The 14,451-nt window shown below is 41.7% G+C and overlaps 1 protein-coding gene across 1 annotated transcript; it reads right to left on the reverse strand.

The window, feature by feature from the left end:
• Positions 1-6,560: 6,560 nt before the first annotated feature.
• On the reverse strand, positions 6,561-13,357 carry LOC120060379 (ornithine decarboxylase 1-like). The gene is made up of 10 exons (XM_039009660.1): positions 13,152-13,357; positions 10,179-10,328; positions 9,744-9,877; positions 9,447-9,620; positions 9,163-9,335; positions 8,830-9,046; positions 7,522-7,768; positions 7,277-7,392; positions 6,941-7,155; positions 6,561-6,826 (listed from the first exon to the last, which is right to left on the reverse strand). Exons 3-10 carry the CDS (start codon positions 9,837-9,839, stop codon positions 6,694-6,696), a joined length of 1,371 nt encoding a protein of 456 aa, XP_038865588.1. The 5' UTR covers positions 9,840-9,877; positions 10,179-10,328; positions 13,152-13,357; the 3' UTR covers positions 6,561-6,693.
• Between the last annotated feature and the right edge of the window lie 1,094 nt (positions 13,358-14,451).

The raw sequence follows: 14,451 nt of genomic DNA on the forward strand, positions 1-14,451 counted from the left end.
ACACAAGCCTGCTAGGATAGCTATGAGGAATATAACATTGTTAAATTACTCACTGTATACACGTTGGAGAGGTTGGAAAGGTTGTTGAACAGTGCTTGACCTGCACTGACTTTGTTCTTCACACCACGTACAGTCCCATTCTTGCTGCAGATATTAATGCGCTTGTTGCTAAAGAGCAGCTCCTTTTTGGTGCTAGCGTACATAAGCAGGTCATCCGGATCACTCCCGCAATCATCCGGCGCTGTGCCCACCAGCCCACACAGATGCCCATTTGCCTCGCTGGTTGGTGGGGAGCTCGCCTGCTCGCTCTCCGAGTTGCTGGTGCAGTCCGAGTCAACTGAGTCTGTCACTGAGCCACACAATGTCACAGTGTCATCCTTGAAAACCTCAGTTAAAATGCGACCACTATTTGCAGATGCCACCCGAAACCTTACGGTTCTCTGAGCCTTTTCTTTGTCTTGTCTTGAGGTTGTGCCCTCCATTGGAACGCAAGAGGGTGTTTTACATGTTTTACATGGTCAACATCTCTCTTTCAGTGAAGTAAGATGCATTCTTGTAAGATTAAGCCATACCCTTATGCTATTGTTAATTTTCCTCATTGACATGAGCTAAGTCAGCTAAGTCCAAAATGGTCTGAGTAAGAAAACTAGACACCAAAATGGTTAATAATAAATGAAGTTCTGCCATGGTAACAGTTAAAACAGGCAAACAGTAAACTGATATCCCCATGATGCATAATTAATTAATTGATTGGTCAAATATGACCAAATAGGCAACCGTAGTTGAGAAGTCACTGCAGATCAACAACCCACCAGTTCTTGTGCCCAGTGTCATACCTCCACAACCTCTCATCAGATGAAAGCTTCAGCAACTTTGAGGACCTATTATAATGTTATCAAGCATGCACCTGTTGTATAGAAGCATCTCTTTATTGTAGCAAGAGCAGGTTCCGTTAAAAAGGGGAGAGCGGAATCTTTCCTCAAGGCCTTGATAACTAAAACTTTGCTGTCATCGACATAAAATCACACAGTCTGTCTGGGTGAATCAATTACAGCCAAAGTAAGAGCACAGAGTTTAACAATAGAATGCAGTGTAATATACTTTTTTGTCGAATATTTATCGTGGATTATCCCTTTAATTTGAATACCGGAAGTGACCCTATTGTCCTGCGGAAAAACCCAAACACACGTGTCTACCGGTGTCTCCCACCTACATTCTACCAGCAAGAATAAGCAAGACGTAGAAGGAATAAGGTCGTGACCACGGCGATTTCACTTCAAAATAAAAGTCTCGCAATGAAGATGGTAAAAAATTATACAATGGTCGACAATTCATAACATTTTGTGAGCAAATGTATTTTGCAAATTAATTTTGTTTAACAATATGGAAAAAGGAAAATAGTTAATCGCCTTTACAAATAATATTATAGCATTGACATTATTGTTAACAGCATTAAAAGTAAGGATTACTAGATAGTTATCATGGTAACAGCAGTAATACAAATAACAAAACATTATTTATCTACTGTTAATAATAATAGTAATAACAATATTAATAATATAATTATAATAATCAACTTTAGAAAACACTTTTAATTCCCATTGTTAATTAGCCCATTCGTATTGCACGATGTTCAGTATGTTTTTCATATTGGACATACATATTGCACCATACACAATTTCATTCTGTATGTTGTGTCGCAGTAAAAGGGGGTTCCATTCTACTCTGAGCACTTCTACTTTTCAAATCCACAGAGTTTACACCCAGAGGAGTATCGCTGCTTATTCTACAAACAATATGTTTATTCAAAAAATAATACCTAAAGGGGTCCTAAAATTCAAAATCAAATTGCTAAATGATCCATGGTATGACCATCTGAAAACAATTCCATATGTTAGCTTAGTACCCCTACTTTGATGCTAATTAGCCATTTTGAATCTGAGAGTAAATAGAGCTGAATATATTGATAAAAGTCACCTTGTCCAATTGAGATCAAACCGACACACCAGGGTAAGCCTACACAAAATACAGCCCCCATGGGAAATTAATGGTGAAAAAACAATTGGAATCATTTCCCTGTTGTTGTTTTTGTACTTTTACCCCTTTTTCATGATATCCAATTGGTAGTTACAGTCTTGTCCAATCGCTGCAACTCCCCTACAAACTCGGGAGAGGCGAAGGTTGAGAGCCATGCATCCTCCGAAACATGACCCTGCCAAGCCGCATTGCTTCTTGACACACTGCTCACTTAACCCGTAAGCCAGCCGCACCAATGTTTCGGACGAAACACAGTCCAGCTGGCGACCGAAGTCAGCTTGCAGGCGCCCGGCCCGCCACAAAGAGACGCTAGAGCACGATGGGAAAAGGATATCACGGCCAGCCAAACCCTCCTCTAACCTGGACGCCGCTGGGCCAAGTGTGCGCCACCTCATGGGTCTCCTGGTCAAGGCCGGCTATGACATAGCATGGAACCTCGGCCTGTAGTGATGCGACACTCGGGAGGCCCTTTTCACTGTTTGACCGTTAGGTTTAAAGGGTATTATGAGACCTCCACCGTGTGGCTCTATAGCTAGCTGGCTGGCTATACATCATGTTACTCCCTTGACACTGCATATAATATAAATCAAATGTTTTAAATGATTTATTCTAGAGTCACAGAAAAGGCAGAGAAAACACAAATATTGGATCTGGTAAGTCTACTGTCTTGTCAGCTAGCTACTTATCTGACTTGCAATTAGTTAGCTAGCTAGCTAGTTTCCTAGCTACATAGCAACCTTGTGTTTTATAATGTTTTCTCTTTGCTACAGCCAGACAGCCTGGTACAGTCCAGAGCTGAAAGTGACGAGAACGACGAACCAGAGAAAAGTCGACATATCAGAAGTTGTTGTCAACTCTCAGCTGCCCTGCAGACCACGAAAGCGAAGATAAGAAGAGTGTAAAGGATAAAGAGGTGGAAGAGCATCTCAGTGAAGGCAAGTGAAAGTGTGAAAGTGCACACTGATTGAACCATAGTTTCGCTTGCAGATATATTGAATATTGGTTATGTCATGATTGTTGTTTGACTTTAGAACAGTCATGGAGTGCAAATCAGATCAGAATTTAAAATGAGAATTTTCTATTCTGCTTGATTTTATTAGGCAGTGACGGTGAGGAAGATGAGGAACATCAAGAAGCAGGAAATGGTTTGACTGCGACACCAGAAGAGGCAGATGAGGAGGAAGCAGGATCAAATAAAGGGGGTGAGGTAGCAGACTAAACTTCACTCCATGGTGAAGGAAGTTTATGATGAACTTCTGTTGATGAAGTTCATCATAAACTTCCTTCACCATGAATTGGAGTTTAGTCCGCTAGGGGAGAAGATGATATGCAGGATGAAACAGCAGGAGGAGAGGAGTTCGAGGACAAGGAGCATGAGTCTCAGTTCTGTCTGGAGAACAACTACTCTGGAGAGGGAGAACAGGAGGGTGCAGAGAGCACTGCTGAACAAGAGGAGAAGGAAGGTAAGCAAACATTGAGTAAGATTTCAATTGTCCTCCTTCATTCTGGTTTTGTATCCACTATCTAGCCCTGGAATTCTTCATAGCTTAGTGCAGCAACCGACTCCTGAAGCAGAGTTTTAAGTGAAAAGACAATGCTTCAATGTGTTTTAAATTTTTAAAAGAGCTTCCTGGGTTTTCTAGACCCTTTTAAGCTGTGCCTTGATACAGAGATTAGCGAGGAGGATGTGAAAAGGATCACAGCTGGTACTAATGCCAAGACTCAGGTCAAGGGAAGCCCACATCATTCATCTGAGCTTAATTACATTTTTATGTGTGCTTATTTAAAGTTTTACGGCCAACATTGTTTAACCTCCTCTCATGTCCACCTCCACCACCCCTTTCTCCCAACACATCAGATAGATTGCACTCCATTTTTGCTTCTCCCTCTGACTAGAGTTGGGACTATAAACCGAAAATGACTGACTTTGCCTTCCTCTTACCAGAGCATTTTGTTTAAATATGTAATTTTAGATGGTTTTGGTATGCAATGCTTCTGTAGATTATTCTAAAACCATTATTTAGTGACCAAATTTTGGTCGACAGCAATAGCCTATGCATTACAGGGCTCGACATTAACGCTTGTCCTCTTGTCTGAGACAAGCAGGAAAAAACATTTTAAGCTAAACGTCTGATCTGTTGCATCAGTCTCATTGCTTAATTGTTGAATGTGCAATTCCCTCCACGGCTCGAAATAAAAAAAACAATAAAAAATGTATCTACAGTTCAAAACAGACTCTGGGATGACAGATCCAACCAGAGTCTGTTTTGAACTGTAGATTAATTTTTTATCGTTTTTTTTATTTCGAGCCGTAATTGTAAAGTTACAATATTTTATAGGCTACCAAGGGTGGCCAACCATCCTCCAGGAGCAGTGTTGTATTTTGAGACAGGCTTGAATATGCAAAGAAGTCAATAGGTGGAGTGTAGCCTACATTTTTGTCTGATTCTCTAGGGTAAAAAAGATGGTAATGTATCCCTGCCGCTAATGTAAAGTAAATGTTCATAAAGAAATATATAAATGTTGAATTTATTGGTATCGAGCAAAAGTTACAATTATCGCAATATGACTTTCTGTCCACATCGCCCAGCTCTAGCTCCTCCCCCAAAAATGATTTATCACTGAATTGTTATCGCAAAAAAATATGTAAATGTATTGCAATATGGAATTTTGTCCATATCGCCCAGCTCTACCTCTGACCATTATTAACCTTTGACCCCCCCCCCCCCCCCCCCATTCTCCAAACCAGGTGTGTCCATCTTGAGAAGCATTTTTAGGCTCTACACACCCTTCTACTCCGCTGACATCACTATAGTGTCTCCGCTTTGCCTGCGTACGGTGCTGGAGGGCGTGGCTTTGACTTCCTGTCCTCCATTGAGATGCTGGTGGTGGACCAGGCCAACATCTTCCTCATGCAGAACTGGGAGCATCTACTGGTAGGATTAGGCTGGATTGATAAACAGTAGCCTAGATTAAGTCGCCTTCATATTTCATCCAGTTCTGTTATAAGGACAGTGTTAAACCAAGCCAAAAATGTCTGCTTCTGCTTTTGTAAAGTTCAGGGAAGTATAATTTTTGCATTATACAGGCTGCCTTTAGTCTTTTAGTGGGTTACCTTCCTTCTACTCCACTGAACTTTTCTCAGTTTTGCTTTAACCACAATCCCTGCTGTGCTTTCTTTAAGTATGTGATGAAGCATCTGAACCTGCAGCCCATGGACCCCCATGGGGTGGACTTCTCCAGCGTGCATGTGGAACCTGAACAGCTGGGCCAAGTACTATCGCCAGACACGGTTGTTCAACTCCATCCAAGCACTTCAACTACCGTGGCCATGTCAGTGTGCACTTAGCCTGAGGGCTCTTCAATCCACCGTCTGTACGATTTCAACCCCATGACATTAGAAGCATTGTTAATTGAGTATTATGAAGTCATGTTAACATTCTTATTCCAGGTTGCCACAAAGAATATGCCTATAACAAGCTCCATCTGCCAGGTTCTGGTGCAGCTTCCTCATGTCTTCCAAATGATCAACTCTAACAGCTTCATGGACCAGGATGCAAGATACAGACACACTCTGTACCCTAGTCTTCGGCAGTATCCTACGATGGTTAATACATGATTTCATAGTTTTGATGTCATCATCCATTATTCTACAATGTAGAAAATAGTAAAAAAATGTAAAACCCTTGAATGAGTAGGTATGTCCCAACTTGACTTGTATATTATTAATAAGAGTGAATCACTTAACTACTGTAGTAATATCCTCACGGTGTTATCCATCTCCACCAAAAGGATACAGACTATACCCCAGAAAGAACCACAACATTCAGCTCTGCACCTACACATTTTATTAAAAAAAAAAAAAAAAAGTAAAAAAAAGTAAAAAAAGTTTCCATAGGAAAGTGATACAAATGTGCAATCCCATCTCCTTCGTATTCTTTTTAAAATGCATCGTCAATAGTAACAATTATTATTTGTATCATTAACTGACATACTACCTAGCAACAAAAGACAATATATTAAAAAAAATACAGAAAAGGAGAAGAGGGACAGTCTGCATGGCGAGTCCCTACATTGAACAAAGGGTTCTGTATGAAAGAGGAGACCGGGGAAAATTAAATATCTGTAGCAGCCATTTCCTGGAGAAGTAAATTTGCCCTCAAACAGCCCCTTTAGAGTCATGAGATTGGGTTGTGGATTCAATTGAAACAGGGAGCCTTCTGGCAATTGGAGTTTACAAGAGAAAATCCCCTACGACACTGCCATGTAACATTTACATTGTCATTTTGCAAATGCTCTCATCTAAAGCGATTTATGGTCAATGCAAATTAAGGTGTTTTGTGGCCCCTACTAGAATTGAACATACAACCTTTGTAGGCATAAGACAATCAGAACCCTGTAACAATATGACTCCAACCCTCTGAGATGTACCTTTAGTGATGTTAAGAGAGATTCAGCCTCAGCTCAGGATTAGATCTCAGTCTTTCATACAGAAAAGTGAGAAATGTGCACTAACATGCCCCTCATTCTCCCGTCAAGTAACTGGCCTTTAATTATTATTTTTTTTTTAAAACAACATTAAATAGAAAATTAATAAAAACACAGGGTGCTGGGCTGGTAGAGTGGCAGTGGGTATGTATGAGATTATGTTGGTGTTTAGAGCACACAGGTCTGGCTAGATTTGGCGGGCAGCTCCAGGCTGCTCTCATGGCCACAGCTGGATGTCACACAGGACGCATCCTCAACAGGGGTGGGCATCCCCTGGGCACAGATCTGCTGTATGCACTGCCTACACAGGACAAGAGAACACCGAGACAGATTTAGAATCAGAAAGAATGTTGAGAATTGATGATTCATCTCTGTATGGAGAGATGCTGCCACATTCACATTCCCAACAACTTACCAAGCTGTGCGGGACATGATGTAGTAGATGTCTGGCTTCTGGAAGCCGTTGAAGGTAGAGGACGCAGCCACGGTGTAGGCCCCCATATTCTCAAACAGCAGCCACTCTCCCACTTGCATGTCCGGCAGAGTGCACACCTCAGCGATGCGATCCAGGCCGTCACAGGTTGGTCCCCAGATGCTGCAGGGGTACATACGCTCATCTGGCTTTGGCTTCTGTAGATAGATAATGAGAACAGGGATTAACAAACAATTGTCAGACTTATTTTATTGGTTTTATGGACCAACTTTGTGTGAGTTAGTTTGGTTGATTGAAATGGTGTGTTAATCAACTTACCTTGTGCAGGGTAGGCAAGGGGTGAGCATGGTCATATAGAATACAGTTGAAGGAGCCATAGACGCCATCGTTCACATAGTACATCAGAGTCCGGTCACTGGTCCAATCGTCATCCTCTGTAGGGGCAGAGTTGTGTAAATTATAATGAAACTTGGCTCGCTATTACTTTTGATTGAGTGATGCAATTTTATTTGGCACGCCAGGCATTAACCACAAGTTTGCAGATTGAGTCAATTTGCTCATACCGTCAGAGGCAGACTGCTCGTTCATGATGACCTTCTTTGCGATGACGTTAACAGCTAGGGTGTAGGCAGAGGCCACGTAGTAGCGGCCTGGCTCAGCAATGATCCGGATCCCAGAGTCGGCAGGGAAATACTTGTCCAGTGCTGGGTTGATAACTGCTGTGATCTCCTCAAACTTGAGCTTGGTATCCTCAGATCCAGGGAAACCGCCACCAATGTCCAGGAGGGTCATGTTGAAACCCACCTCGGCCTGCAGAAAAGAGAACCAACAAAGTTGAGTTAGACCTACTTGAGGGCCAACTGCAGGTTAACCTCACTGGTGTAGGGGGCAGTATTTTCACGTCCGGATGAAAAGCGTACCCAGAGTAAACTGCCTGCTACTCAGGCCCAGAAACAAGGATATGCATATTGTTAGTAGATTTGGATAGAAAACACTCTGAAGTTGCTAAAACTGTTTGAAAGATGTCTGTGAGTATAACAGAACTCATATGGCAGGAAAACCTGAGAAAAATACAACCAGGAAGTGGGAAATCTGAGGTTTGTAGTTTTTCAAGTGATTGCCTATCCAATATACTGTGTCTATGGGGTCACTTCATACGGCTTCCACTAGATGTCAACATTCGTTAGAACATGGTTTCAGGCTTCTACTGTGAAGGGGGAGCGAATAAGAGCTGTTTGAACCAGTAGTCGGGCTGAAAGCCATGAGCAAAGTCTCGTGCACGGCCGTGAGGATACAAAGGAATTGTCTGGTTGGAATATTATTGAAGATTTGATAAAACATCCTAAAGATTGATTATATACATAATTTGACATGTTTCTACGAACTGTAATGGAACGTTTTTTTGACTTTTTGTCTGGACTTAGTGCCCGCGCCTTGTGCATTTTGGATTACTGGACTAAACGCAAACAAAAAGGAGGTATTTGGACATAAATGACCTTTATCGAACATTTATTGTCTAACATGGAGACCTGGGAGTGCCATCAGATGAAGATCAAAGGTAAGTGATTAATTTTAATGCTATTTCTGTCTTTTGTGACACCTCTCCTTCTTTGGAAAATGGCTGTATGGTTCTGTGGCTAGGCGCTGAAATCAGACACTGTGGCTGGATTAACAAGGTTATCTTTAAAAATGGTGTATAATAATTATATGTTTGAGGAATTTTAATTATGAGGTTTGTTGTTTTGAATTTGGTGCCCTGCAATTTCACTGGTTGTTGGCGAGGTGGGACACTAGCGTCCCACTTGTACCAGAGAGGTTAAGGGTCCATTTATAAAATTTAGGTGATAAGTTCCAAGCAGAAAGACACTCACCCCCATGTCAAAGACACAGCGGGCGTCAGAGATGGCCTGGCTGTAGGTGTCTGGGTCAGTGCAGCCGCTCCCCACGTGGAAGCTGACCCCGATAACATCCAGGCCCAGTTCCTTAGCCCTCTCCAGGAGACCCCGGCATGCCTTCATGGTGGCACCAAACTTGACACTGAGCTGGCACACAGCCTTGGAATCATCTGTGGCAATGCGCAGGACTAGTCTGGACAGGGAGAAAGGAAAGTTGGAGGTGCACTTTTCTAGAGTAGCCGGATAAGTTACTTACAAAACCAAGTGTTTTCAGTGTGGCTAAAGAATGGCGGTGGAGATGTTTCTTACTTGGCATTGTCGTGGCACCGAGCCACCTTCATGAGCTCCACGTCGCTGTCGAAGGTCATCATCTGCACTCCGTGGGCAGAGGCATACTTGATCTGGGATACCTGCTTGCAAGGGTTGGCGTAGATAATCCTGCTAGCATCCACACCCAGAGACTGAACAATCTGGATCTCAGTCTGATGGGACAAAAACAGACACGATCAGAACAGAAAACACATTCACAGGGCAGCAGGGTTGGGGGTCAAGGCCATTTCAATAAACCAGGAGATGTTTAGAAAGAGACATACCTTGCTTGCACAGTCAAAGCCAGCGCCCAAGGAGGCCAAGGTCGTGACAACAGTCCGGCTGTCGTTGCATTTGACAGCATAGAAGGGCGTTACGCGAGGCATGGCACGCGCCCATCGCATGTGCTTCTTCAGCACGTCACTCAAGTCGCACACGTAGAAGGCATCCTTATCATCCTGGAGGGGCAAAGACACAGATGCAAGCGAATAAGAAATACATCTTACAGTGACAAATGCCCCAACAAGTCACGTCTCACACCAAATGCAGCAAAATCAGGGACAGCAGGAAGTTCTTCTTACCGACATGGACATCTCATTGATCTTCTGCTCAACAATGTCACGGGCACAGAAGCCCTCCTCCAGGAAGGCAAAATCGGCAGGAGCGAAAGTGTTCATGGTCGCAGAATAACTTTTAGATTCGTCACAAAAGAAAACTGTGGAAAAAGTAGATCTGAGTTAAAATGGTAGCACAGCTACAAGGAATAGCCTTATCACTGTTGGCTCAATGACTTGCACATTTTACAAGGACAATTCCCTAAAAGTAACATTCAAATGCCTGTACAAGACTGCTCATTATTATCTGGAACTGGAATGTGCCTAAATTACTAGCATAATTACTCCCAGCGCTACAGTACACCAACCCCAGTATTTCATAGGCATGTGCTGTTAACACCCATTCTAGAATATTATGACATGCATGTTGGAAATGACAGTGGATTGGAAAGCAACTCTTACCTGGACAAGAAAGAGTTGGAATTTGGCAAAGTAGTTTAATCAGGTGCAGAGCAGCCAAGGCGGTTCACCAGTGAAGTTGAAACCTTTCACATAACACTCTAGGCCGGGGCCTGCAGAGTAGCCAGTCTGCGCTTTCCTAAAGCGATTATTCTGCAAACAGTAAAATAACATTTGTAGCATAAAGAGGACATAGTGTAATTTGCTGTGTTGAGTTTAATGGCCATTTCCTGCATTCAGTGTCAACCAGACCTATTATCATTTTAGAACACACTATAGGAAGAGCAGTTACTGTTAGCAGCAGCAGTCTTATCCAGATGAATAGGCAATATACTTGCTTAAAGTTGCTTTAATGCATTATTGGTCACTATGAAAAATGTTTATGTTGCACAAGCACACCCTTGAGTAATGCTATACAGCATCCTTGGGAAATCCCTCCCTAAACCTTACACCAACCATTTTAAAATGTCAACTTCAATGGGGAAAGGGACTTCCCAATGATTCCGAATTGCAGACTATTGAGTAGGCCTACTAGCGCAATCTTTTCTCCAGCTCTCAAAGAGTAATGGCTAGAAATAATCCAGCTTCTGTCAAATAAACGTCAGATTTTATTTTTCATAGCAGGTTAGGAGAACTGAGTTAGCAATTTGACAAAAGCTGGATCCCTTCTAGCCATGTCCCTCTCAAAGGGATAAAACAAAGAAAGTACAGTATGAAGACAGGCAGAAACTGCTTCTCCAATAAAAATCCCTGATCACACTTGTAGGCGATGTCATGGTGAAGTTGGCTAGCTAAAGGCGCCCAATGCTTCCCAGCCGAAACAGTTTGCGCCTATATTATGATGACATTTGTTTTCGTTTTGGATTTCGTTCATTTCCCCCCCCCCTTTTCTCGGTTGTTCAGGCACATTTTTTCTTGAGGCAAACCGAAATCGGTAATTGGTCAACAGTAGAGATTAGTCTATGACGTGTTTGTAATTCAATTAGAAACCACTCGTTGTCATGCAAATGTTTATCGCAAAATACTACACCAAACATTTTAGTTAGATGTAAAATTGCACAACATATTCATTGCATTATCTTAGATTAATTCTGACTATTTTGAGGAAGTATACACTGGCTACAGCGTCTCAAATCGACAAACAGTAACAATCTCACGTAAACTCGTACATCCCCTTGGTCCGTACAATCGCCCTTATTTTAGCGCCCCAAAAACGTTATACTTCCAGATCAACTGTAATGTCAATACCATTGTAAAGCACAATTTCTCCCCTTTCCAACAAAATCAATTACATGACCTAAACACTGCCCGTTTCTGCATAATTCAAGCAGGCAATGAGCCCCGTCGGGTCTTTTTAAAAATGGCGGGTGGGGAAGCAAAACTAATGCGTGATAGTGAGAAGGACAGATGTCGTGTGGGAAAATTGCTTTTTTCACTCGATCTGTCCAACTTATCGCCTCTAAAATGTAAATAAGACACTATAAAGAGTTTATATAATGTCATTACATACCTATTTGAAGGTTTGTGTCGAATTTGAATCAGGCTTTTAGGGCGGTGCTAAAGTGATTTTAGAAGTAAACAGCGGCTTTGAGAATATTGATCGCATGCAATGATGATGAAAAAAATGACCAGGTATCCCCCCTTGTCACTGTCCATTTCTTGTTTTTAAACGATGGGAGAAGTGCTACACCTGGTGGAGAGAGATTGTAAGACAGAAATAGTTGCTTTATGCATGCTGTACGTTACGACATGACACGTCAAAATGTAACGGAGGGTCAGTTCTCAACTTTTCTCCAATACTATAGAGCCATTACCATGTCGATCAACGCTTGAATAGAAACCTAGTTCACACCCCCGATTTTGAAGTCAACACAGTCCCATTAGTTTTCTTTGTAGCCTCGTTTGAATGTCGCGGTTACGCACATTTGTACGGAATGGGGTGAATTTACGTTACTATTGCCGCTTCCACTTCAGCTTGCCCCAAGAAAAAAAAGTCCTGTGCCCAACAACCGAAAAACAAACATTACTGAAGCCCAAAACGAACAAAAACGTAATCATAATATGCACATATTCTTCCAAACTGTTTTAATGTGGACGCCTTTTACTTTTAGCTCGTGTGCAAAAACACGTCATAGGGCACAACGTTGTCTCACGCCGAACTGCGCGTGCGCAAGCCGTTAAGTCAAAGGCACTCCTTTGAATGAAAACGTGTCAATGTGACTTTCACGAGGTAGGAGTAACAACATATTCAACTACTTAAATTGTCTCGAATCTAGGTTGTGCCTTTAGATTGACAAAATGAACTACTATGTAAAAATTTCTCACTTCAAATTCCAAACCCTGGCCTGTTTCGCAAGCATTCCCTGAAGTCTCGCAATGTTGCTCCTCGGGATAGAAACCCTGGGTCGTCACTAGTTACCACAGCCACAAAGTCATAAACCCCCCTATTCATTCAATGCATCTTCTTACAACGTTATTGTAAACCTAACCATACTGTTAACCTTAAATTAAGAACAAAAAGCACATTTTCATGAATTTATGATATAGCCAATTTTGACATTGAGGCTGTAATAACGAGTGGAAAACGAAAAGGACACGATCTTTGTCGAAGTAGCCAACTACCATCAGTAGTTACTGGCAGTATGAATTTCAGCATAAAATAAATTTGCCAAGCGAACGTTACTGTAGCTAGCTAATGACATTCCCGAGGTCCAAATCATACTCCAAACCCATCACTTCCATCAAGCAAAAACACCAAAATATATTAACGTTAGAAGATATCGCTACGCAAAAGCTAGCTAACGTTACTACTTGTAAAATATGGCATAGCCATAACATTACTCTAACGTTAACTTACTAGCTAAAAAATAGACACGCCAAATTGGATAGCTCATAATGAATACCGGTAGCCTAACTTACCAGTTTAAAATAAATTAGGGAGGTTATTGTGAAAAGGTAGAATAAATTAAGGTTTACCTTAAAAAGCATTTACAAAGAGTGTGTCCATTAGACCAGAATCCTGGAAAAAATTACTTGGTTTTCCCCTTGTCAGACGAATCTTTCAAAGAACTGAATAGCGCTCTCCGTCTGAACTAAAAGTGTACGTCTGTGTCTCGATACTGACTGTATTTATAGAGGTGCCGTCTCCAAGACAACACGCCAGCTGAAACTGGCCCTCAAGTCGACGTCGGATGGAACTGGTTTAGTCTTGTCACCGGCTCCATGTGCTCGTAGAGGAAGTAGGAGGAGGCAGATAAAGCCGATTTTTACTAGATGGGATACTGCTTTTGTAGCCTGAGTACCAGTCTCTTTAGTTAACATTCCACTCCTTCGTGGCAATAACAAGGAGTGGAATGTTAGCTAAAAAGACTGGTACTCAGGCTATAGCTTTTGTGATTTGACTTTTCGTAGCAGGTTATGAGAATTAGGTTAAGGCTAGGAAAACAGTTAGGGTTTACTAAAATGCATTAAAAAAAAAAAAAACTTTTGTCGTAAATTTAACGAAAGATTTATCCCTTCTAACCATGGCCAGATAAAGCAATCTCTTCATTTACTGGCTCAATGCCTTTGAAATGTATAGCCTAAACCAAATTGTAAGCTATTTTGCAGACTAACATAATTGAAACACAGCTGTTTTTAGTATTTCAATTGTACAACTTTAAACAGATTCTGAAGATGATTTAATTGGATGCTATTGTGCCTAGAGAGCCACCAGGCAAACAAGAATGCTTGCCATGATCCAGTCAGCATCAGTTCCATAACTGAGCTTCCCTTTGCTTGTTCTGAAGATGTGAAAAATACTTTTTTTTATTTTTTACATTTGCTTTTAGGGCAGTGTAATGGCTAATTTGGCCAACCTTTCATGATTCAGGGGTGACATATTTTTTCTGATGCCTCTGGAATTCCTTATTTTCTGACATCACCTCTATTTGTCCTCACACCCCTGATGGTCATTGCACACTTTCATTTGAAAGTGGGTCAGATTTGGCATATCTGGACAGCATCCAAAGTCAAAGTGACACATGGGCTGGTTTCTGATACTGGTCAACGTACTATAAGAACAATTCAGGATTTTTCAAAGAGAAAAACATTTCTAAAGCAAATTCACTGAAGCATAGCTTACTATACATAGAGGCTGCCTGGTGAGTTTGCCCAGAGTAGCAGCATCGTATGCTGGCTCAGTCCTGAATGCCCTGGTATTGATCCATCTAGTCATTCAGTGACTGACTTGGTATTGTTATACATGACATGTAAAAGCAGCCCTGCAGACTAATGC

Source organism: Salvelinus namaycush, chromosome 15 (assembly GCF_016432855.1).
Source record: "Salvelinus namaycush isolate Seneca chromosome 15, SaNama_1.0, whole genome shotgun sequence".
Taxonomy (NCBI): Eukaryota; Metazoa; Chordata; class Actinopteri; order Salmoniformes; family Salmonidae; genus Salvelinus; species Salvelinus namaycush.

Coding starts and splice junctions, on each gene's coding strand:
- LOC120060379 (XM_039009660.1), bottom strand. CDS start 9,839: ATGAACACTTTCGCTCCTGCCGATTTTGCCTTCCTGGAGGAGGGCTTC. Junction 9,336..9,446: donor GCTTTGACTGTGCAAGCAAG/GTATGTCTCTTT, acceptor TTGTCCCATCAG/ACTGAGATCCAGATTGTTCA. Junction 7,156..7,276: donor CCTTGCCTACCCTGCACAAG/GTAAGTTGATTA, acceptor ATCTATCTACAG/AAGCCAAAGCCAGATGAGCG.